This window comes from Dromiciops gliroides, chromosome 6, assembly GCF_019393635.1.
Source record: "Dromiciops gliroides isolate mDroGli1 chromosome 6, mDroGli1.pri, whole genome shotgun sequence".
NCBI classification, from domain to species: Eukaryota; Metazoa; Chordata; class Mammalia; order Microbiotheria; family Microbiotheriidae; genus Dromiciops; species Dromiciops gliroides.
Window position 1 is genome coordinate 9,700,653 of NC_057866.1, and position 24,692 is coordinate 9,725,344.

The window sequence follows — 24,692 nt, forward strand, 5'->3', positions numbered from 1 at the left end:
TGCTGCCCACGAGCTCTTAGGGCCCTCTGTTCTTCCTTCCCTCCCCCAGCTGTGGCTGAAATCCCAAACAGTGCCCTGTGAAGGGGCAGATGGATGCCAGGGGAGGGGTAAGGGAAGCAGGAAGGCAGGTCAAACAGGTAGGAGGACGGTGAGAGGAAGTGTGCCCTCCTCTCTCTGCCCTCTCCTAGTTAGTCCACAAAGGGCTTGTGCCCTTATTTCACAGGGAGCCTCAGCCTCTGCTCTGTGGGAGGGAAAGCTTAGAGGCCCTGAGGCTGCGGGTGAGCCCGTCCAGGACTCTTTGGTGCCCACCACTCACCTCCCTGCCCTGGCCTTTAAAAGGCCTGTAGGAGAGGGGGCAGGGGCCAGAATTCTCTAGGATGAGGGAGACACCACGAAGAGGAAGTGGGAAGTGACCTGGGAGAGAAGGGGTCTGGGGACCCCAGGAGGCCTCATGCTAATGGCTGAGCAGCAGCATCCCCAAGGCCTGTCCTCTGCCAAGCATGTGCACCCCTTCTTTTAATTCTGAAATGCCTGCTGGGGCAACTGCACTCTGGGGCCCACAACTGACTCCTAAGTCCTGCCCTCCTCTTTGCATTTTAATGGATGCCCCTTCCCCTGTTCTCACCAGCCCCATGGGGCGGGATGGCCCGAAAAGCCAGTAATGAAAAGCTGGGCCTGGAGAGATCTGAGTGGGACCTCGGGCGACCTTCGCAGGGGGCATGGGAGGCTGCTCGTTCACCCTCTTTTTAGAGCAGAAGAGACTGAGGACCAGAGTCCCCTGGCTTGGAAGCCAGGCCTAGTCCAGAGGGAGGGAGCTTTCCACAGCAGTCTGCTCACCTGCTCACCTGCGTTGGTTGCCAGATCCCAATGTCCATTAGCAGAAGCTTCCAGGATGCCATCTTGGGGGTGGGGGAGGGGGAGAGGAGAAATGGAAGGGGCATCCTGAAGGCCCCCCCTCAGTCTAGCTCTTCCTAGGCCTCTGCCAGGGAAGTTGGGGGGATGGGATGGACTGCCCTCTGCCCCCAGTGCCTAAATGCCCGCCTGGCATCTGGGCCCACGAGGTGCTTGCTCCCAGTGGTGGTAGGTGGGCAGTGGGAGATAAGGCCAGAGAGGACACGCAGGTCTGGTGTCTTGGCTGATCTTAACCAGGGGCCCGCTGGTTAATCTTCACCCCTGAGATAGGGAGGGGGCCTGCTTCTGGCTCCAGCAAACACTGGCGGTTCTGGAAGAGGGGCCCAAAGGTCACAACCCTCCTTCTCAGTGTCTGGGAGGCCACCCCAGCTGGGCTCTGCTGCCCCGGTGCTCATTAGCTGAGGGCCCTGTCTTTCTGGTCTTAGCAGCTATCAGGGCCAGAGGGAACCCCCGCAGTTAGGAGGGCCGCCACCTGATCCAACGTCCAATAGGATGACTCCCTTTCACCCATCCCTGCCAGCAGCTCCCTCCTGTAGAAGGGGCCAGTCCTGTGGGCCTGGGGTCAGACCACGTGGGCATAAGCAGCTGGCTGAGCTGGGGCTGCTGCAAAGGTTCACTCTCCTCCCAGAGCCCCCAGCCACAGGCTGCTCCGTGTCTTGGCAAAGTGGCATCCCCAGGGAATCCGCATGGTGGGGTCTCCTCCCCTCCAGATGGAGAGGGGTGGGGCCGCCGCTCCCGGCTCACATACAGGAGGGGCTGGGGGGAAGCGGGCCGGCCGGTCACTCTAACAGCCCCTCGTCTGCAGCTTGGGCCTAGGGGATTGGAAGTAGGGTCAACTGGGGAGGGGTAAAGACCAAGCCCCACTGATGCTCTTGTTCTCTGTGTACAGGATGTGTGGGAAGCATGCTCTTCAGAGAGAAAAAGGGACAGCCCAAGACAGGAACAAAATGATCACATCCACAAGCAGGATTGTAAAGAGATTGAATTTTTACAAATGTTTATTTTTGTTTCATGTAGAAAATATCCCTGCCCTGTTCCTTCCCCAAACATAGGGCTGGGTGTGCACATGTACCTATTAAGAGAGGGGAGGCTGCTTCCTCCTGTAGGGAGGGGCCCACTTGGGCCAAAGGCACTGCCAAGGTCTCCCTGGCCAGAGCCCCCATTGTCCACTAGCAGTGCCCAGGGGCCGGGGTCCCAAAGGGAGGGGGAATCAGATCTTGACCACCTGGGCCGCCGTGCACGGACCCTTCCTCCCACTGTCGTCGGCAGCCGGCCTGCTGATGTACAGACGCCCAAAGGTGCCCCCTACCTGCCCCTTGGCGAGGCGGCCCGGGTTCATGCAGACACAACCTAAGATGTCCTGGAAAGAAAGGAGAACATGGGTCGGGAGGGCTTCAGGGGCTGGGGGTGGGTGCAAGTGGCCTGTGGTGTCACCCGTGAGAGGAAATCCTCTGGCTGCAGACAGGCTTAGGGTCAGGAAGTCAGGGCAGAGGCAGATCTCGAATCCAGGGTCTGCTGACTCTGAGGCCCAGGATTTAAGGCCTGCTCAGAGGAAGGCCTTCCTGGGCAGCCGCCTTTGGGGCGACCTCTAACAGTGACTAACAGCCTGCCATGTGCCCAGCACGGGTGCTAAGTGCTTCACAAACATCACCCTCCCCACAACCACCCTGGGAAGGGGCCCAGCCATCTTGGGTCCACTCCACAGGGAGTATAGAGCTGCAAGAGACCTTCAAGGCCTTCTCATCCCCCATTTTACAGATGAGGAAACAGGCCCAAGTAGTGTGTGACTTGCCAAGGTCAAACAAGCCAGAGAACCAGACGGTGAGCCAGGTCCTCACTGGGCTGGTAGGGAAGATGGGAGGCGCAAATCCGGCTGACTTTGGCAGCTCAGCTTCCAGAGAGGCCTCCTCTCCTGCCGCCTCCCCACCAGGAGGTCAGCGGGAACACAGCCAGGTGGCTGGGGGAAAAGCAGCTGGCCCCCGCCCATGTGCCCCCCAATGGCCCGGTAACTGCCCCGACATCTCCTTCCCCTTGGGACTGTGTCAGACACGGCGACTTCAAACGGACCTTGACAAAGTATCTCAGGTCTGACGGAATAATGAAGACATCCGGTGTGACAGGAAGCTGGGCATAGGAATAGAAATGCTCATAGTCGATGCTCATCTCATCGAAGGGGGGGTACAGGGGGTAGTAGCTGCAGAGACACAGAGCGAACAAGTTCACATCGACATGGGGGAGGTTGAGCCCTTCTCCGGCTGGCCTGGCCAGAGCCGAGGCTCACACGAGGGACATCGGCACAGCCTCCTCAGTGTACAGCTGGGGAAACTGAGGCACAGAGAGTTGGGCTAGAGCTGGGATTGGATCCAGGTTAAATGTGACTGGGAGATGCTGGACAACATAAAGACAAATACCACATGATGTTCTGTTCCGGTACAAACCCAGTGCTCTCCTATCCTGGCTCTTCTCACCAGTGCCAACATCGCTTGCTGGCTCCTGCCCCGTCCATGGCCACACTGCAGGCCACCACCCCTTCAGGGGGCCATCAGTCACAGCGATAGCCTGGCCAAAGCTCCTGAATCCAGGCCCACTGAGGGCCCATGTTCCAACCTGGCACCTGATCTCAGGTATAGTGGGCAGGGATTGGCCTCACCTCCTCTGGGTCAGGATGTGTTTGAGGATCCGGCTAAATCTGTCCGAGGTGCTGGACGAGCTGGAGAAGGAAGGGCCAGAGACACATGTCAGTCTGGGCACCTGGCATGGGGCCAGTCATGGTTTGTGACAGACCCAGGTGGCAGGACGCCCCTCACGAACATGGGAAAAGAACCCGGCTTGTCTTCATCGGGTGAAGGGGCCCCTCCCTGCGGACCTGAGGACCAACTCAAGGGCGGTCACGAAGAAGACCCCGAAACAACATTGTGCAAGCCAGGCTTTATGATCCCCTGGTGACCCGGCCGATGAGCACACGCCCATCTGACTTAGCCCACGCCTGCAGCCAACATTCCTTCCCCCAGATGATGTGCTAGGAAGGCTGAGCTTCCAAGTCCAAACTCAAATACTTGGCTGAACGTGATCTGGTCCCCTCCCAGAGCTGCATGCCATTCCAGTCAGAGGAGGAAGCCCCAGACCATGGAGCTTCCCCCCTTACAATATTCAGAGAGGCCCGGAGACTTTTGTGGAAATAAATCAACCCGTCTAGGTTCCAACTCAAGATGGGATGGGTGGGAGAGTCAGAAAACTGATTGGGGACCCCTGCCCGGTGAAGTGAGAAGGCAAAGAGGACAGGAGTAGTCTGAATGCCAGGGACATAGGCCACTGAGCCGGCCAAGGGAAATAAACAAGGCAACAAACATGACCTTGCCACCTGGACAATGTCAAGAGTGCCGGTGGCCACCTGCCAAGGGCCTCTGGGGAATGTGGCTGTGAAGAAGGCCCACCCTCTGATATCAGACAACACCCTAGGCCATCGCTAGCCCTGTGAGGGGCCCTGGGGAGGGGGCGGGCCCAGAATCCACGTCTTTGCCTGCTGGGCCATGAGCTCCCCAGCTCTCTCACCTACTGATTTCTTCTGCTCCCATGTGAAACAGCAGGTCCGTTGAGGTCAAGCCCAGAATCACTCCATTTATGGAGAGGGTGCAGGGGTCAGACATAAAGTGTACCCGCTGAAGGGAGAAAGAATGGAAATAAAGGTGCTTTCCTTAGACATCGAAGCTATAGCGGCCCCTGTCCCCACAAAAGGCGGGCTCTTTAAGGCCCTCCCACTGAGCTGGGTGTGTCAGCAAGGAAGGAAAGGCAAAATCCCTGACAGCAAGGTCAGGAGGCCTTGTGTGCTAAGAGACACTCACACAGATACATACATGTGCAAATACAGATACACACAATATGGATACCCACACACACACAGATACACACATGTGCAAATACAGATACACACAATATGGATACCCACACACACACAGATACACACATGTGCAAATACAGATACACACAATGTGGATGCCCACACAGACACACAATGGAGATACCCACAAGTGCAAATACACATACAGATATACACAAAAAGATCCATGTATGACACACATACACACATGCAGACACACACACAAATAGATACACATTCATACACACACACACACACACACCTGCCCAGCACACTGGGAACACTACCAAGATACCAAAGAGACGTGTGAGAAGCAGATCTCCTATGTGCCGATGGAGCAGCACTGAATTTCAGGGACCCCAAGCCTGAACGAGAACTTCCCTGTCCATAACATCCCCGCTCAACAGCCCCATTTGTCATCTTCACATGAAGCCTCAAGTCTTTCCCAAGCACTTTGTGTCTCACACCCCCGGTCCTGGTTGTGTCTTCTGATAGAGCCCTCTTTAACTGCCCCTCCACTGGAGGCAGGCACTCAAGGTCACACGCTCAGGAGGGAAGGAGGCTGACCAGGGCAGCGCAGCGTGCCCTTTGTCCCTGGAAGCTGGGCTGGCCTAACTCAGCCCACCGTGCTTCTGACTGGCAGGCCACTCAAACCCCAGATACTTCTCACTGCTGAGCCTCCCCATCTCAGATCCAGAAGTTTCATTTTCTTTTTTTTTCTTTTTGCGCAGGGCAATGGGGGTTAAGTGACTTGCCCAGGGTCACACAGCTAGTAAGTGTCAAGTATCTGAGGTCAAACTTGAACTCAGGTCCTCCTGAATCCAGGGACAGTGCTTTATTCACTGCGCCACCTAGCTGCCCCAGAAGTTTCATTTTCTAAGCCCAAAGGTGAGACTGTCCATTTCTTCTTAGATTTACCTCTGCCTTGCGGGGGTTAACCAGTACCTGTTTGTCCTCTTTGGGAAGGTCCGGGAAGCTGAAAGGTGGCTGGGGGTACACGGGCTGATGGTGCACATCTCGCAGGGATGGGATGAACACAAGGTGGGTGCCTGAACTATGCATCAGAGAACAGAGAGGTACAGCTGAGTCATGACAGGAAGCTGCTGAACAGGAGGGGAGGAGGCAGTGCCCCAACCTCCCAGGGGAAGTTTTCAGGGAGGCCTATTTTCCTGGGGGACTGAGGGAGGAATGATTGGGAATCACTGGGAGACAGACATTTGTAGATGCCAGCCCTGCAAGTCTGCTTTACCAGGCTGCATTGGTTAAAAGGGAAGGGTTTTGGGGGCAGATTGTAAAGGGACATGTGTGCACATGAACAGTGATGCCAACAAGGAGCCACACACGCACACATGATCTAAAGGTGATCCTACCCTCCTCTTCTTTGGTTAGGGAAATGTTCACGTCCACTGGTGTTTGTGGAGTCTGCAGTGACACCACATGGAGCTGGCAGGTCAAGGACCCTACCACTGGGCCACCTCCTAACTGCTGGGGCCTCGTCTGCAGGGCTCCTGGATCGCTCAGGCTTGGGGCTGGCTCTGAGTCAGTTGTGAAAGTTCCCTGGGGCTCATGGCTCCAGGTTATTTGAAGGACCCTTTTGGTTTTGTGATCTGATGGTTCCAAGACTCTCACGGGGACTCATCACCTAAAACCTGACCCTTGGTGGCAGTGCCCTGCCTGGGAAGGCTCAGGGATGATTTTTACCATCTGCCATGGAAGATCATAGGAAAAGAGGCCTCACTGGTGGTAGAGCCAGGAACCTGCAAGTTCTTACTACACTTGGGACCTGACTCACCATTTGTCTAGTAAAGTGGCATGGGGCGGGCACCTCACACTGTTTCCTGGGAAAAATCAGGCTGACTCACACTGGGCCACAGGTCCTAATACTGCTAATGCAAACATTGTGTCACAACCACAAGGTGATAAAGATGCACACTCCAGGGAGTCTGGACGGAGAAAGAACCAAGCTCCATTTTCACTTAATTATGTGTGGAGCCGCCCCCCCCCTGCGCCCCCCCCCCCCCCCCCCCCCCCCCCCCCCCCCCCGCCACCAGCACTGCTCTGCAGACCACCTACAGAAAATGAGCCACGCTGCTACCAGCAGCGCTCAGTCTCGTTAGAGCTACAGCAAAAAGCAAAAGCCAAGCCCTCAGAGTTCAGTCGTGTGCCTTTGCGGGAGGAGACAGAGGACATGGGACCCTGTTCCTGTGGCTTCCATGAGCCACCTGTGGTAGAGATGGCCACGTTAGGGCCATACTGGAGGCATGTCCACCCACAGCTCATTGTCCTGTCCCTGGGTCCTCAGGGATGAGGTCGTGTCCACGGCAGATGCTCCACAAACACCATGGACTGGAGAACCAGAAAGCTCATCCTGAGGAAATTGGACATTTGGAAAGTTTTGGCCCCGGGAAGCTGGCTGCCCAGCAAGGCTGATGGGTGGTGGGGCTCTGGACCACTGCTCTGGGGCCTGAATGACTTTCCCATCAGTCGTAGCTGTCCCCATCCTGAAGAGTGACGCTCACAAAGGGGTCTATGCAGCTGGCTTCTGTGGGAGCTGCCAGGAGGTAGGCCCCACGGGGGCCCCAGTCCACGAGGTGGCCCCGGGGCCGTGTGTGCTGCCCAGCTTCCCTGGAGGCGTTCAGAGAGTGTTTGTTAGGAGAAAACAGCCTGGCTGCTTGTGGCTCTGAGCCAGCTGCAGGGGGAGGGACTGGGAGGACAATTCCAACTATGTTCCGGGATTTCACAACTTCACACATCGTGGTGGGAGGGTTCCCACAGGCTCTTCCTCAAGTCCCCAGCATGGGAACAAGGGTACTCGGTCCCTGGCCGGAGCCACAAGGGCAGCAGGAGCCTCCTGGGTCCAGGCCTCACTGACTGCCGGGCTCAGGGCCAAGGACACACCTCAGCTGGGCCTGACACTTCTCTAAAGGGAAGGGGAGGGAGAGACATCCCACCACTGAGGAGTCTGGAAAATTTGGGAGGTGCCCCCCCCCCCCAACAGTCACTAGCAGCAGATGAAAGTGCCTGGTGGTGCCCTGTACGGCCCTTTGGGAACAATGTCGGGTCTGTTCTTTGTTGTTACTCTCGGTACCACACAGTGGTGGGAGGCCAAAACCAGAACCAACCCCTCCCATGCGGGCATCTCCCCACCCTCCGGGCCCTGCTGGAGCCCTGGGAAGGCCCAAGGGCAGCCAGGAAGAGCACCTGCCCCAGCCGCTGAGGGGGCTCACTTAGCCAGTGCGTGATCTTACTGGCGCTCCGGCCCCTGGGGCCAGCCGGCCCCTGGGAGGGAGAGCTGAAGGCCTGCCTAGGAGCCTGAGGTCAGGCCTGGCTCCACCTCCCTGGTTAGGAAGTGCTCCAATTACTAATCACATCCAGGGATCAGTTCTCGGCTAAGGGGCAAAGGCCACGCCTCTCCTTTGGAGAAAACCTTGGTGACAGGGACTTGTTTTTTCTAGGCTCATCCTCTGCTCTCAGACAAGAGTGAGCGCCCCCCCCCCACCCCGAGGGAGGCAGGCCTGGGGCCGAGGACGTCTGCTTCCTGAATGACTTTCTAGTCCCCAAATTAGATGCGGCCTCTCTTTCGTATCTGATATGACCCTTTTAGAGGCTGCTTTACGAGAATAGCTCAAAAACTCTGCTCTAACTTGTTACTGTTACTGTTAGCGGCTTCTAGCTGCCACCCCCGTTTGCCACAGCAACAGCGAGAGGGAGGAGAGGGGAGTCGGGGCAGGACCCGGAGAACGTGGATGGGTGGCCTGCTCCTGACTGAGGCTCTAGGCCAGAGAAGCCCTCCAATGTTTCTCCAGGATTCACCCCAGAAAGATTCCCATGGTGGGCCCCTAGGAGGGAGACAGCAGGAGGGGACACCAGCTCCCACTCACTGCTGACCATCAATACCCCACACAGTGTTGGGTGATGAAGTGGGGGTGGGGAATCTGGGAAGGTGGAAGTTTCTATGGACCCTGCTAGCTGGCACACTCAAAACCTCACCTTCTGGTCCCTTCGATAATTGTCCGCAAACAACGTCTGAACACTTCTTCAAACGAGGTGGTCAGCTGACAGTTCTGTAAGAAGGGGAGGGATGGGCTGAAGGTGGCGGGACAGCAAGTGCTGCCCACAGGGGCCCCAAAGCCACCATCCTGAAAACCAAGCTGGTCCCTGGGAAGAGCCCTTTGAAGGGCTCTGTGCCCAGGTCAGTGGGGTGGGAAGCCTTTCCTCAGTGCTGGCATCAAGGCCCTGCTGGGCACGTGATGTGCCCCAGAGACACCTCATTAGCATGCTCTGCTAGGGTCCTGGCCAGGAGGGAGGGGCCCTTTGGACCCTCTGGGCCGGGTATATTCTCAAGCAGGAGTAGACGTTTCAGAGGCGGTCAGCCTTCTCCTAGCCTGCTGGGAGGGCCTGAGGGTTTTCCCAGGTGGCTTCTCTTACCTCAATCTGTTCATGCTTAGCATCAAGGAAAGGTCCCAACTGCAGAGAAAGAGAAACAGAGGTGTCAACAGGGCAGGCTGATGGGAAGACCAGCCAAACAGTGGGGGACAAAGGAGGGTCCCCCAAACTGGAACGCTTCTCCAGAGCCTGCCTGGCACAGGGAGGCCTCCCCAGAATCCTGTTTTCGGCTCAGCCGCAGGTAGAAGGGCTGCCATGCTTGTGGGCGTGGTTGGAGGGGGCTAGCCCCACCCCCCCACATGCTGCCTAGGAGGGAGGAAAGGAACCAATTCCCTACTGGACGAGTCGGCCCAAGGCAGATGGAGACACGTCCACCTCCCTGAACAGGGCAGAGCCAGAGGAAACCAAGGCGAGAGCCAAGCTCCAAGCATCTCAGGCTGGGGGAGCCAGGCAGGCCGCCAGTCCCCGAGGGCATAGCTCCAGCTCTCAGGCCACCACAGCTACCCAGGGGCCTTGTACCAGAATGCAGACGTCCGGCTGGTCTCTGGCAATGACACTGATCAGGTCGATCATGGGGTCGTAGGTGACGCTGTCAGACGTGGTGTAAGGCCCACAGGCGACCAGGACCATCCGCTGATCTGAATCTGGGAAGGACAGCAGGACTCAAGAGGCTGTGGACATGACTGATGCTATGAGCACTGTGGGGGGTCCGGGGGCTTCAGGGAAAGGAGTAACAGAGCTCTGCTGGGAGCTGCCCCCCAGGTTCTTGCTAGGCAGCACCCCTTCATGCCTCTAAAGGGACGACCTGTCTCCTCTGTTGGGCCCTGCACTGCCCCTGCCCCTTGACTCCCGCTGGGAATCATTTCCTGCATTGCTCACTAAACACGAGCACCAGAACTTGAAGGTAGTGGCCATCCCCAAGGGTCTGTTTGCTTGTAGGGAGGGGGGCTTCAGTTCTATGCTCACGACAAACGTTATTTCCCCTCCTGTTTCTCATCTGGGCTTCAGCACTTCCAGGACATGAGACTTCACCCCCCATTGCAGATTGCAGCTCCCCAGTGGTCTGGCATTTCTTGTGGGTCAGGGGCTTCCCTGGACTGGCGGGGCTGAGCCCACAATGGGAGAGTGGTGGGAGAACATCCTCATGCAAACCCTGCCTCTGCTTAGGAATTCTTTGGCCAGTTCCAAATACATCAGCACTGGGCCATGCACCTGCCCCTCCTGTGGCCCCAACCATGAGTGTCCCAACCACATGTGACCAGCCCCAGCTCCCTCCACCATTGTTACTGATGTTCGCTCTATGATGGAGAATCCACGCTTGAGGACCCTTGGCCTGTAGCTACAGGGTGGCCCTGCCGGCTTTCCCCAAAAGGAATTCTATTTTTTTTGTGGGGCAAAGGGGGTTAAGTGACTTGCCCAGGGTCACACAGCTAGTAAGTGTCAAGGGTCTGAGGTCGGATTTGAACTCAGGTACTCCTGACTCCAGGGCCAGTGCTCTATCCACTGTGCCACCTAGCTGCCCCCAGGAATTCTATTTTTAAACCCAAACTCACCTCCATCCTCTTCTGTGGGCTGGTGGAAGGGAAGAGGCACGCCCTTAAAAACAAGAACAAGTTCAATTAAGGGTGTTTGCTGCATTTGGAGCAAGGAATCTTGGGCTGGGGGGAGGTGGCAAAGCCCTCTCCCTCAATCTTTTTTTTTTTTTGGGTGAGGCAATTGGGGTTAAGTGACTTGCCCAGGGTCACACAGCTAGTAAGTGTCAAGTGTCTGAGGCTGGATTTGAACTCAGGTCCTCCTGAATCAAAGGCCAGCGCTTTATCCACTGCGCCACCTAGCTGCCCCCCACTCAATCATTTCAGAGGCTAATGACTGGTTCTTGCCACCTTGCTAAGGTGCAGAGACGGCGGCAAGGAAAGGAAGCTGGGACCATGGCTGTCCTTTGGAAGCGTTCAAAGCGCTTAACGCGTGCTGCCCGTGACTGCGTGTGGGGTGTCCGGCCCCTGAGGGTCACTAAAGCCAAAGGTCATAGGTTGGCCTCCTGTGCCTCAGAAGCAAGTGAAAAGCCCCCTGTGGAGGCCGTCTCTGGCCACGTGGTCAGCAGCTTATTTCCCTCCTGTCTGTGAGGCCTAGGAAGGGGGCGCGACCCCCAGGAGGAGCCACCCTGGGACAGAGCTCGGTCTCACCTCGTAGAGTTTGGTGGCAATGAACCTCTTTCCTGTCGTGTTGGTTCCCTCCATAACGACCACCTGAAACACACAGAGCAGAACCCCCAGCCCCTCAGGAGGCTTCTCTGAAGGAAGCTCCAAATGTGTTCAGGGGCTTATTCCCTAGGCCCTCCCCATGCCCAGCAGAGCAGCCCCTGACTAGCTGACTCTGGCGCTGTCTGGCTCTCACACCTGGGGAGCTCCTGAGAGGAGGCCTCCCTCCATCCCACTAGGGCCAAGAGCCAGGAGGCTGCTCTGAGCCCCGTGTCCCCGAAGGATGATGATGGAGCCTCACCTGGCCAGGAAAGAGCGAATATTCCTTGAGCTCCGAGAGATCCACTGGGATCTGCATCCCTAGGGAGTGCTCCCGGTCTCCTTCCAGAATCACTGATTTCGAGTTCAACTTCCCATTGCTGTCACAGCCAATCTGTCCCAGCAAAGTGACTGGTTCCTAGGGAAGAAAAGAGGTAACAGGAAGATGGCAGCCTGAGGTGGGACCCCCCCCGCCCCGCCCCCCCCCCCAGCTCCCAGAGCTGTTCAGGGGAACGAACGAACAGGACCGTAGCTCTCCACATGGCCCTGACCCAAGTGAACCTGAGGCTTAGCGATGCCAACGGTCCCTGGGAAATCTAGATGGCCACGGCACCCCGGGGGAGCAGGTTCAGTTCATACAAGTGGTACATGAAAGGAAAGCGATGGGAGGACCCCACTTAGGAGTGGGGCTGCAGCTGGCCCTCAGCCCCCTGCCCCCAGTAGTGTCTAGCCACTCAGACTCGAGGTTCAGGTCAGGCCAATGTGGAGAGGGGCGGGGCTCAGCTCACCTGGGCCGGCACGGAGACCGAACTGAAGGCCTCAATCTTGTAAACCTCTTTCAGTTCACAGCCCAGCTCTTCAATCTTGCAGGTCAGAACTGAAGCCGAGAGGATCAAAGGCCTGAGGGTCCACAGGAGGAAAAGGCCCCCCCCACCCCCAAGGTGTGGAGCACACGGGTGGTCGGCTGGGCGCTGCCCATGTGGGCGGCTCTAGGGGCCTGAACAGCTTCCAACAGGCCCGCCGGGTGGACAGCTCCACCCCCAGCCCCCGTGACCCGACTTCTAGCTCCATGCCTGCTTCTGTGCTTCCCTCCAGCCTCTACCCTTGGCACTAGAGAGCAGCCCGCCCCCTCCCCGAGCCTCCAAAACAAAGCGACTGCCTCTCCTGACACCAAGAAGCACCAGGTGAAGGGAGGACTCCCAACAGGGCCCCCATGTCCTGAGATGAAAACCGAGGGGAAGGGGTTTGCTCCTGGGCAGCAGCCCCGAGCCCAGGGCCTTCTGATCCATCCCAAACGGTGACCTTTGACTCCTCAAAGGGGCGTCTATGGAGTGGTCAGGGGCAGGACTAACTCAGCTGTTGCCTGTGGTCCTGAGGCCCTGAACATGAAGACTACAACCATGAGTCAGGCCCAAGATCTCGCTCAGCCCCATGTGGCCAAAGGTCTGGTGGCCAGACCTTTCCACGTGCGGGGCTGTCATGGGGATATCTGTGGGGGTGGGGGTGGGAAGCACCTTCTCGGACGTCTGTGAGCTTCTGGAACATGGATTTGTAGGTGCCGGTGACGCCTCTGGCACCGTCCATGACCTTCACCCTGAGGCCGCCGCCGCCTCCTTTCCCGGACCACGACATTCCCTGTGTGGAGCCAAAGGAGGTCACCACCTCTCCGCGGCTGCTTCTGGAGCTGTACTTCTGAGAGGGCGTGGCACTGGGCAGGAACAAAACAGAGGGCCTCCGCTGGGCGCCACGTTGGCCACGTAGCCTATGGGGACAGGGTCTGCCAGGTCCCGTTGGCACCGGGACTGCGGCCCCAGCCACATGTCCAGGGGCTGAGGGTGCTGACAGATGGGCCTGTCTGAGGACTCTTACAAAAGGGACCCCAGGTAGTCCAGAAAATACTGGGAGGGGTTTGGGTAAATGAGCGTATCTAGGGTTACACTGTTCCCCAGTGGTTTAGCAAGACCCCAAGCACCCCCTAGAACTCCAGGGTGCCCTCCGGGAAGGCCAGCTGCCTGCAGAGCAGCACAGGGCTGCACAGCTGAGCTGGCACTTGGGCCACGTGCCCCCACCCCCAAAGGAGGTTGGTCAAGCTCACCATCAGGATGCCACCCCTCCCCTCCCTAAGCTGGAGCAGGTGCTGGCCCTGGCAACAATGCTGAAGCAGGGCCGCACCACCTGCCAAGGCCGTGTCCCACAGGCCACTGAGGATAGTGGCTTTGGGATCAGGGGGAGCACACGGACCCCCAGCACTGCTTTGTTACTGGCCCCCTATCCCACACCTGACCAACTCAAATGTTTAACAGCCAGTCCAGTCCCGCCTCTCTTCACCTCTGGGCCAGCCTAGACACTCAGGCCTGGTCTGACCTCTCCAAGCCAGGTACATCCCCAACCTTCTGCCCCAGGATGGCCAGAGTGGAGTCACCCAGCCCTGGAGGCCGCCTTTGCCAGAGAGGGGCCTGGGGCCACTCCCAACAATGGGGATGAGGGAGGGCTGCAGCAGGAGGGGACCCTGGGGACCCCAGGCCCTCCTCACACTGTGGCAGCTGCAGGGTCAGGGAGAATGCGTCACCTGAACTCTAGGAGACCTAGATTCAAGCCCCTGCCTGGCTGAGTGACATGGGGCAAGTCATGTCTCTCTGGGCCTCAGTTTCCTTCTTTCTGCCACCGGCCTGACAAGTGGGCCCTTGGCTCCTGCGCCCGCTGCCTCCTCCTGAGGAGCCCACCCCAGTCGTGGGGCTCCCCTCCTCTAGGAATTGTTAGGCAGCTTTTCCTTTCATGAAGCCCAGGTCTGGGCTCTCCCTCCTGGTGTTCCTCACAAGGAGGTTTCCTCTCGATCCCTCCGTCTAGAAGATGCTTATTGCGGGGCCTGAAGTCTGTTCTAGATCCTCACAGGCCTTTTCACTGAACCTTGTCTGGGGTGATCTGGTGGCCCTTCCCTTCTCTCCCTACACTCTCCGGCTGAACAGGACTGCCCAGAAGTAGCTGGAGCAGGGAGGAATGCGCAGGCCGGTGGCACCTTCCCCGGCCCAGGCCCTAGGCCTTTATGCCCGCTCGAGTCCGCAATGTGTGAGACAAAGAATTTAAGAGGGCAAAGAGTCCATGAAAACCAACCAACAGCAAGTCCAGCACGGCACGTCCTCATCAGAGAAGGCCCGCGCTCTATGCGCACTTGGAGAACCCGCCCCAATATTCAGTTTGGGCCCAACCTGGGGCAGAGCCTATTGGCAGACACACAGCCAGCCCTTGACTCTCACACACCACCTGAGCTTTCTCTTCAGAGCCAAGCCCAGCATCATACTTACAATGCTCAGGCAAAGAAAAACAAAACAAAGCAAAGCTTGAAATTACTCAAAACCCACGCTTGAAATCCCATTTTATTTTCCATTTCTGAGCCTAAATGTGTGTGCAATGGAGAGGAGACCCCTCCGCCCAGGGGTGCTAGAGGAACACTGAATTATTCATGGCTAGTAGGTAATCAGGCCGCTGGTTCACCAGGCCTGGAGTCAGGAAGACCTGAATTCAAATCCGACCTCAGACACTTCAGAGCTGGGTGACCCGTGTCAAGTCGCTTTACCCTATCTACCTCAGTTTCCCCATCTGTAAAATGAGCTGGAGGACATGGCAAAGCAGTCCAGTATCTCTGCCAAGAAAACCCCCTACTGTATTGGCATGTGATGGTCCATGGGGTCATGCCTCAACAAGGTGGTCTCTTACTTTTTTTTTTTTTTTAAACTTTTTTTTTTTTTTTTTTAGTGAGGCAATTGGGGTTAAGTGACTTGCCCAGGGTCACACAGCTAGTAAGTATTAAGTGTCTGAGGCCGGATTTGAACTCAGGTACTCCTGAATCCAGGGCCGGTGCTCTATCCACTGCGCCACCTAGCTGCCCCGTGGTCTCTTACTTTTAATGGAAGAACACTCTAGGCCTGCCACATCACGTCTATGTGCCGTCACCATCACAGCAGTGATGTCATACCATTCTCTGGCCATGTCTATCCTGAACAGGAATGAGCACTGTATCTTTGACAACTCTCATGCACCCATTATGTAATCAGCCCCCCGGGAGCAAATACAAAATGCCTGGTTTGTCCTGCCCCTCCTGCGTTCTCACACCTCACTCCCCAACACATCCTGGCTGTTCCCCCAGCATCCTCTCTGGCTGTCCCCCAGGTCTGGCTCTCTCACCTACCTGGCTTCAAACCCCAACTCAAACATCCCTTTCATGGGAAGCCTTCCCCAAGCCCTCTTAGTTCCAGGGCAGACTTTGTCCCTCTGTTTTACAGCCTTCTTTGTATATGTTCATGGGCATGTTGTCCCTCAGCTAGACCAGAAGCTCCCTGAGCGAAGGGACTGGTTTTGTACTTTGCTTTGTATCCTCTGTGCTTAGCAGTGCCTGGAACAGGGCAGGTGCTTAATCAATGCTTGCTGACTGACTGTCCCAGGAATGGGAGGTGAGCCACCTGATGCACAGAAGCCTTCCCATGAGCCAAGGTTACAAGGGCCTGGCTCCCTCCAGGACGCAGAGCTGTGAGAAGCCTCGAAGGCTGGTGAGGTGGCTGGCAGGGGCCACACAGGCAGCAAGTGGCTGGGCCAGGGCAGGGTTCAGGATGCTCGGCCAGGGACGGGCAGGTCAGAGGCCCTCACTTCTCAGTCACAAGCCAAGGCTACCTAAAGCAGGAGATTGGAATTTCTCTCTGCTCCTAAGTAATTTAGGAATCATTTTCAGAACATACAAGGCCCTGTTTCTTTCTTTTTTTTTTTTTTAGAAATATTTTTAATTTTTTTTTTGTGGGGCAATGGGGGTTAAGTGACTTGCCCAGGGTCACACAGCCAGTAAGTATCAAGTGTCTGAGACTGGATTTGAACTCAGGAACTCCTGAATCCAGGGCCGGTGCTTTATCCACTGCGCCACCTAGCCGCCCCCAAGGCCCTGTTTCTGACATCGGCTTACTCAGCCCAAGTCTCCTTGCTTCTCACCCTGCCCCGCCCTTCCTGTGAGCCATCTGAAAGGGGCCCCTGGCACACAACGAAGGCCCATACTCAGGTCAACTTTATTTGGTTTGGTTTGGGTTTTCTGTGGGGTTATGAGGGTTAAGTGACTTGTCCAGGTTCACACAGCTAGTAAGTGTCAAGTGTCAGAGGCAGGATTTGAACCCAGGTCCTCCCGATCCCAGGGCTGGTGCTTTATCCACTGTGCCACCTAGCTGCCCCCTCAGGTCAACTTTAAAGCTCCCCCCTCCCCCCTGCCTTGTTCTGCCTGGCTCCGGTAGGGGGGCCGGCACCCACACCTGCAGTTTCTAGGAGACCCCACAGAGTTCTGAGGTGCTTGCTCATTTACGAGGGCAGGGAGTCCTCCCAAAGGTAGTGAGGGAGTCTCCTCAGCCTCTCCCCCATCCCCCCCAGCCTCTCAAATTTAATGACCACCCCTCTGGAGGAACGGGAGAGTCTGGATCCCATCCATTCTGAACCACCAGGGTTCTCGACTCAGTTTTACTTTAAACTTCTGGCCCCCACCCCAAGGAGGCCAAAGGCAGGAAGAAAGGCCCAAACATGGCCAAGGAAAAGAGCACCCTGGGGATGGGAAAGATGGAAACAAAGCAGATGCCCAGCGAGTGGGGGATGGGAAACAAACTGTGGTGTATCAATGTCCAGGAGCACCACCGTGACTTAAGCAATGAGGACCGGGGGCAGCTAGGTGGCGCAGTGGATAGAGCACCGGCCCTGGATTCAGGAGTATTTGAGTTCAAATCCGGCCTCAGACATTTGACACTTACAAGCTGTGTGACCCTGGGCAAGTCACTTAACCCCCATTGCCCTACAAAAAAAAAGAAAAAAAAAAAGAAATGAGGACCAAGAAGGACCAGGAGAAGCCAAGCCGGTGTCTGCGTAGACAGAGGAGGCTGGACTAGGAAAATAACCCCTACAGGACGATTTCAGCAACAGGAATGGGAAGACCGAGACCAAGACGGAGCTGGACGCTGCTGGATCTTAATAATGGGGCCGAGCACGTGGCCAGGGAGGAGGGGAGAAAGCTCGGCTCCCTCCTGTCGTAGAGGCCCGTGCTATGCTCCCTTGGCTGACGTGCTGGTCAGTCTTGCTGCCCTGCTTCTCCTTCCTTCTTCCCCCCTCCCTTTCCCCTCTGAATAGACGAGGGGAAAGAATATATTTGGAATTTAAAGCACCAAAAAGTCCACCCCCCCCCCCAGCTCTGCCAAGTGTCTGCTGTACTTAGCGCTTTACTGGTCAATGCAGGGATGACCCCTCCCACCCTGTACTGTCCTTCTGCTCCCCTGGGCACTGACCTCAGGGAGCTGGGGGTGGGGGGAAAAGAAATGGAGCCCACATAGGAAATGGTACTTGGTGGATCTCCAGGACCCCCAGAAACAAAGCTAAGGCCCCCGGCCTCTCTGGAGTGGACATGCGTGTTGCCTTGGTGAGTGAGGGGGAGGGTCTCCTAAGCCAGCCTAGGGCTGCCAGGAAATGTCCCAGCTCTGTGTAACTTGAGTGAGGAACAAGAAGTAGGTTATGTAACATTATAGGTGCAGATTGGATTCTTTTAAAAACAGCAAAACAACAATTCCTAATCCTTTGACCATTTCAGAAAACGCCCAACAAGAGAAGCCGGTGAAAGCCCATTTGAACCAGCTGACAGGCCACTAGCTATCAGCTGTTCCTTATCTAGGAAGTGAGCCCTTGAAAACTGGGCAGAAGTCAAATTTCCTCAATGACTCCAAGACACAGTAATTTTCCATAAAGGAAGAGCCAAGTGGATGCAGGGTGAGCAGGGCAGGCACCAGCCCAGCGTGCTGGCCTTCTGCACAACCGCCCCTGTCCTTGGGGTAACTAAGATGGTCCCCGCCTCCAAAGAACCGACCCTGGCCCCGTACCTTGGTGAGAAGCTGGAGGGGGAAAAAAGCAGATGGGGGCTGCGGGCTGCCACCACATTCCGTTTGGACTGGGGAGTCTCAGGGGTGCTGACGCTGCGTTTCTGAGAACCCTGGAAGGAGAGCGGCACATCAGGGCCAGGCAACATGAAGTCCGAGTTGTTGAACAAGTGCGGAGTCTCGAGAAGGAATGAAAGGGAGAGGCCACAGACAAGCGGGGGATGGGAATGCACTGGCCACCCCAGAGAAACCTGTCTAAAATGAGAATCTAGGCCCCCATTTCCAAGGCAGACAGGCCAAAGCACAAACCACTTAGGATTTCACAAGAAGCCCCATTCTGATGGCTGACCATGGCAAGGAGACCTGGCAGCCCTGACCTGGTCTTTTTTTTTGGGGGGTGGTGGTGGTGGTACGCAATGAGGGTTAAGTGACTTGCCCAGGGTCACACAGCTAGTAAGTGTCAAGTGTCTGAGGCTGGATTTGAACTCAGGTCCTCCTGAATCCAGGGCCGGTGCTTTATCCACTGTGCCACCTAGCTGCCCCCAGCCCTGACCTAGTCTTACTAAGCTGCCATGCTGTGAAATATGGGACAGGGATGGAGTGTGCGTTTGCTGAATGAAGGTCAGTTTAGTTAAATTGGTAGAGGTCCAACAGCAGGCTAGCTTCCGGGGGGATTCATTTTGGCCATGGCAAGTCCGGAAAGCCCATCTATAGGCCTTGGGGGACTGAAATCTGCCTTCCTGCAGGGTATCCACCCTGATAAAGTCACAAACCCTGGAAGTCTCCAAAGGTACCAGGCAGAAACGCTTTCCCCGGTGATTCCTGGGGGGCCAGGAAGCCGCCCTCTCCTATTCTTTAGATGATAACACAAGCTACTGTGACCTGACGGACGATATCCTTCCTGAGATGGGCTAGGGCCAAGTCATCGCTCATTCTTTGCACTTTATTTGTTTGCCTTTTTTTTTTTTTTTAAAGTGAGGCAATTGGGATTAAGTGACTTGCCCAGGGTCACGCAGCTAGTAAGTGTTAAGTGTCTGAGGCCGGATTTGAACTCAGGTACTCCTGATTCCAGGGCCGGTGCTCTATCCACTGTGCCACCTAGCTGCCCCATTCTTTGCACTTTATTGACTTGATCTTTTTCAAATAAAAAAAGGAGCGAGTCCAGCCTGATAACGTGTCTGAGCTCTGGCTTGGGCCTGTCCGGCCCATACTCTAGGTCATGTTCTCGCTGGAGAATTCAGGAGTTTTAATCCAAGTCCCAGCAGGAAAAACCGCAGGGTCTGGAAGGCTGGGAATCCACTGTCTCTAACCTAGTTTGTGAGACCCCAGACAAGAGCTTTGCTTTCCTCGGGGAGGCCGGGGAAGGACTCAGCTGCAAAGGAGGAACAATATTAAAAATAAAAAATCCTGCCTTGAGCTGGAGCAGGAGCCAGAGCCAGAGCCAGAGCCAGAGGCTGCACTTGGGCGCCCCCTGGGGGCTTGATGGGGGTCTGGCTCCTCAGGCACAGATGCTCCTTAAACATTTTTGAGTTCAAGACTGGGCCTAAAACAAGCCACGGCAGTAGCTCTGCCTTCTGCGAGAAGCCCTTCTCGCCCCACCCCCCAATCAATGCTCTTCACCCTCTCCCGGCGAGAGCTTGCCTGGCATTCTCTCTCCCCTTAGACTGGAGATGTTCTCTGCCTTTCACTGTATCCCTAGAGCTTAGCCCAGTGCCTGGTATACACCGGGCACTTAATAAATGCTTATTCACTGGTGGATAGAGGTACAACCTCACATGGTGACCAGACAGTTTTAAATTACACAAATCTAAGTGATTAAACACTAAACCCAAACCCTTTCCAATGAAAATCTTCCGCCTTCTTTGGTGATATGGGGGGTGACTCCACCTTGAGCTGAGGGGGCACAAGAACAAACCGCGCCTAGCATGTGTAACGACTGCCGAGTGTAACACACTGACTTCCCGCACCTAGACATAACTGACTGAAGCCGTGTGGAACGCCACGCTTCCCAGAGTGTTCGCTCACCTTGGATGGCGTTGTGTAAGAGTTCAGGAGGGTTTCTTCTTTGGCTTCCACTTCAATCCTGAGCATTGGAGTTATGGAAAACAAGGCGTGGACATGAGCCCCCAGCCCGAGCTCTGAGAGGCCAGGGCTTGGGGCACGCTGATGGTGCCCTTGTCCTTGCCAGAAAAGGATACAGCTCTTGAATGGAGACAATGTCCCAGGTGCCCGGGTGGCTGTTGTCCTTCTTGGTGGCACTGTGCCGGGCTTTGGCTATTCTTTTGGTTAGAAACTGGGGAAGAAAGGAAGGCAGTAATGTGGCATTGACAAAGCCCCAGGTTCTAGCTCCTGCTCAATAAACAGATATTAGGTGCCAGGGAAGAGAAGACACAGTGCCTGCCCTTGTCAGGCTTACAGTTCAAGAACAGGACAAGACACGGACAGAGACAACATGAGTTTGGGTGTATTGCCTGGAGAGGAATCATGAGACAAGGTTGGAAATGCTGTGGGGAGGGGGCTGTAGGGGGCCTACATATCAGTCTCGGTAGGAAGAATGGCGTTTCTCTAGATTGTGATGGAGTTGGAGGTGGGGGAGAGAGGCCAAAGACCTGTCTGGGAGTGACTGTACTCGTCCCCAGGTGTGGGAATGAATGTAAGAGATGCTCCGAGGGTGGAATCCACGGGATTTGGGAGCCCACCGAGGAGAGAGGGAACAGACGTGCCAGCAAGAACCCAAGTCTTCAAACGTGGGAGATGAGGCGATGGTGTGGACAGAAATGATGCCTTCAAAAGGAGTGACACATCATTCAGTATAGTCTGGAGTGGCTCAGTCTGAGGGACTGGTGGTACCTTTTCCAGAAAGAGCCGTCCTATTGGCAGTTAAGGATGAGATCGGGGCCAGGCAAGCTGCAAGCTGGCGGGGTGGGACACAAAGGTGGCCGTGGGAGAGGGGCTAGTGACAGGAGAGGCCGAGACACAAGGGACAGCACGGCCCAAGGCCCAGGAAGATGAGGAGTCAGCAGAGAGAAGCAGGAGGGCTCAGAAGTGAAGAGAGGAGCCCATAGGAAGGGGAGTCAACAGTGCAGACAACTGGGGCACTGGCCGTCTGAGAGGTCCCTGGGGACCGGAGGGGGCAGCAGAGGCCAGGGGTGAACCAAGAAATGACCAAGTCCCAGCTTCTCTCCTCAGAGGTCTCACTCGAGATGCAACAGAGGCCACACTGCAGGGGCTGAACAGAAGGGAGGTCGGGAAGGAGAAGCATCTTCTCATAAGCTCAGCAGTGAAAGGGATGGAGACGGGAGGGCAAAGTCAGAGAGAGGCCTGGAGACCAGGGAAGCCAGGGATTATCTGGAGGCAGCAGAGAGGGAGAGAGTGACAAGGGACAGAGACAGGGGACTCCTGAGGGGAGGCCCTGAAGAGGCAGGAGAGCAGGTGTGGGTATGGATCAGTTCTAGTAAAGAGGCCAGAGGAAGCAGGAAACAGCAGGGGAGTTGGCTGAGAACTTGCAACAAGATGAGAGGGGATGTCGCCGGCTGCCTAGGCCAAGGTGGGTGGTGTTGGAGACTTCTTTTTAAAGCAGTCTGGGGGCAGCTAGGTGGCGCAGTGGATAGAGTACCGGCCTCGGAGTCAGGAGTACCTGAGTTCACATACTAGCTGTGTGATCCTGGGCAAGTCACTTAACCCCAAATGCCTCACTAAAAAAACCAAACCCCCCCCCCCCAAACCAAACAAAAATAAAGCAGTCTGGCCCAATGATCTCAGGAGCTTTTCTATGCGAGGCAGGGATGCAGGAGGCTAAGCCTCTGCCTTTGACCAGCTCCCAGACTCTCAGAAGGAAAAAGCCCCTACTAATACCTGACCCAGAGCAAGGCTTGGTGAGTGTCACCTGAAGGACTGAGATGCCCCAGGTACAGGGCACAAGGACAGGCTCTGTGGCCCTGGCAGATACCACGGACTACGAGAGGGACCAGCCGGACTACAGTCAAGGACTGCGAGACAAGGACCAGAGGGGAATTTTCTCAGCCAGGTGTGAAGTGGGGGGATGGAGGGGAGAGTAAACTTGGGTGGCTCAGGACGAGAAAGGAGAGGGGGTGGGAGATCAGATGCCTAGAAGGAGATCCTGCAGTGGGAATGTGGGGGAGGGAGCTGGCATTTAGAGGGCACTTGAAGGTTTGTAAAATGCTGCTCCAATATTCTCTCATTTGATCCCCAGAGCAACACAGGGAGGCGGGTACTATTATCCTCACCCTCATTTTATAGTTGAAGAGACAGGGTTAAGTGACTTGCCCAGGGTCACATGGCGAATGAGTGCTTGAGGCTGGGCTGGAGCTCAGTCCTCCCAACTCCTCAAGCTGGCAGGACTCAGGTCACACCCCTTGTGTGTGAGGTTTCAGCTACCATGTGCAGAACACTGGAGGCGGGAGGTGGCCCCAGACACACAAACCTGCATCTTCCACACACTCTTACCTCATTTCCCTTTTTTTTTTGGTGAGGCAATTGGGGTTAAGTGACTTGCCCAGGGTCACACAGCTAGTAAGTGTTGTGTCTGAAGCTGGATTTGAACTCAGATCCTCCCGAATCCAGGGCCGGTGCTCTATCCACTGTGCCACCCAGCTGCCGCTTACCTCATTTTCAAAGGAGCTGAGGTTCTCCAAGGTTAGGAAGACTTTGCCGGTGTTGCTGCTAAAGGCGACCAGCTCGGCCACCAGCTCATCCTCCGTCTGCCTGTACAGCGGGCACAGCTCCACCACTGCGGGACAGAGACAGGTCAGCAGCCGCCTCTCCCCACAGGTCACCTCCCTGGGTCCTCTGCAGGTCCTAAAGATCAGACCTTCCAGCACGTGCCTCCCCCTCCCTGTGGGTCCTAGTGGGTTTGGCCACAGAACACCCCACAGCAGGGGTGAAGCCCTTTAAGTTCCCAGAACTCCCGAAGGAGGTTCTGTGAAACACAGGGCTGAGCAACACCCGGGGCCAGCCCGACGGAGTGAGATGTTCCCTGGGCTGAGAACTTGTGAGGGACACAGAGAAGCCCACGAAGAGCTGGAGCAACTGACGCAGCAGAGAGCAACAGACGAGGAGGCTGCAACAATGGGAGAGGCTGAGGATGGGGGGGGAGGGCAGTGCCCGGCCCAGCCCGCACAGGCCGGCAGACTCTGGGTCCATGGGCTGTGCTGAGGGTGCTGCCTCTAGTTAACACTGTGCATGGATGCGCATGGATGTAGGCGTGCCTGTATTTATCTGGGCTCCCCAACTAGGGTGGAAAGTGTGGATAAAAGCACCCCCTCCCCCAGCCATGGCACCTGGAGGGGGGGATTTAGTGTGTGCCTCCTGTGTACCAGCCCCCCCTTCCATTCCTGGCAATACCTCTACCCTCCCCCCCCACTTTACATACAGTAAGCACTTAATAAATGCTTCCTCTAACGGAGGAGACAGGGGCACACTCCCCCAGCCCCTCCAGCCAAGTACTTGGGGTGGGGGAGGGGTCAGAGAAGGCTTCCCCAGGAGCCGGCGGCGCCTGGGGTAGGGAGGGCACCCCGGGAGAGGGGCCGGCCAAAGGCTCGGCAAGGGGAAACCGGGGCGGGGGGGGGTGCCTGTGCGTGGGGTCCGGAGGGGTCCCGCCCCCCGCACTCACGCTTCTCGTAGGCCGCCTCCTCGCAGTCCAGACCGAACATCTGCAGCTCGGAGGCCAGGCGCTCGGCCGACACGGAGCCGGAGCCCCCGGGCCCCATCCCGTCCTCCCGGAACCGAATCGGACTGAGAAAGAAAAAACCCAACAAAACCAAAAACCCGCCAAACTCCTCCGCGCGCAGGCGCCCTGCTCCGAGAGGCTTCGTCCACCCCCTTCCTCCCCCCCCGCCCCGGCGCGCGTGCGCACCGCCCACTCAGCCCGCTCCACCTCCGGCCCTGAGTCCGCCTGGCGCACGCGCGCTGGATGCGGGCGGGAAGGAGAATGCGCATCCGCATGGCAGGAGGCGGGGTGGGGGCAGGAGGTGGAGTCGAAAGTGTCTGTTCGAGGCAGCTAGGTGGTGCTGTGGTTAGAGCACCGGCCCTGGATTCAGGGGGACCTGAGTTCAAATTCGACCGCAATACACTCGACACTTACTAGCTGTGTGACCCTGGGCAAGTCACTTAACCCTTATTGCCCCGCCAAAAAAAAAAAAAAGAAAAGAAAAAAGAAAAAAACCCAAAACAAACAAACAAAAAAAACCCAAAAGTGTCCTTTCCCTCCTCCCCTCTCCTGCCCCCCTCCTAATCATTTAAAGGACCAGGGGTCTTCTAACTTGATTCTCAGTGCTAGCTGATCTCCAGTATATCCTGCCTAGCTCCTGTTTGCTTGTGGTTTGGCTCCCGCTTTAGACTGTAAGCTCCCTAAGGGCAGGACTGTCTTCTGCCTTTCTT

At 56.4% G+C, this 24,692-nt stretch overlaps 1 protein-coding gene across 1 annotated transcript; it reads right to left on the reverse strand.

Moving 5' to 3' along the window:
* Nucleotides 1–1,881: 1,881 nt before the first annotated feature.
* Nucleotides 1,882–24,122, reverse strand: POLA2 (DNA polymerase alpha 2, accessory subunit). Its single transcript, XM_043969663.1, has 18 exons — nucleotides 23,926–24,122; nucleotides 22,919–23,043; nucleotides 20,492–20,586; nucleotides 20,319–20,376; nucleotides 18,297–18,406; nucleotides 12,927–13,120; nucleotides 12,201–12,289; nucleotides 11,675–11,830; nucleotides 11,359–11,421; nucleotides 10,729–10,771; nucleotides 9,695–9,819; nucleotides 9,218–9,256; nucleotides 8,780–8,853; nucleotides 5,735–5,843; nucleotides 4,465–4,571; nucleotides 3,563–3,622; nucleotides 2,980–3,106; nucleotides 1,882–2,272 (listed from the first exon to the last, which is right to left on the reverse strand). Exons 1-18 carry the CDS (start codon nucleotides 24,020–24,022, stop codon nucleotides 2,123–2,125), a joined length of 1,821 nt encoding a protein of 606 aa, XP_043825598.1. The 5' UTR covers nucleotides 24,023–24,122; the 3' UTR covers nucleotides 1,882–2,122.
* Nucleotides 24,123–24,692: the final 570 nt, after the last annotated feature.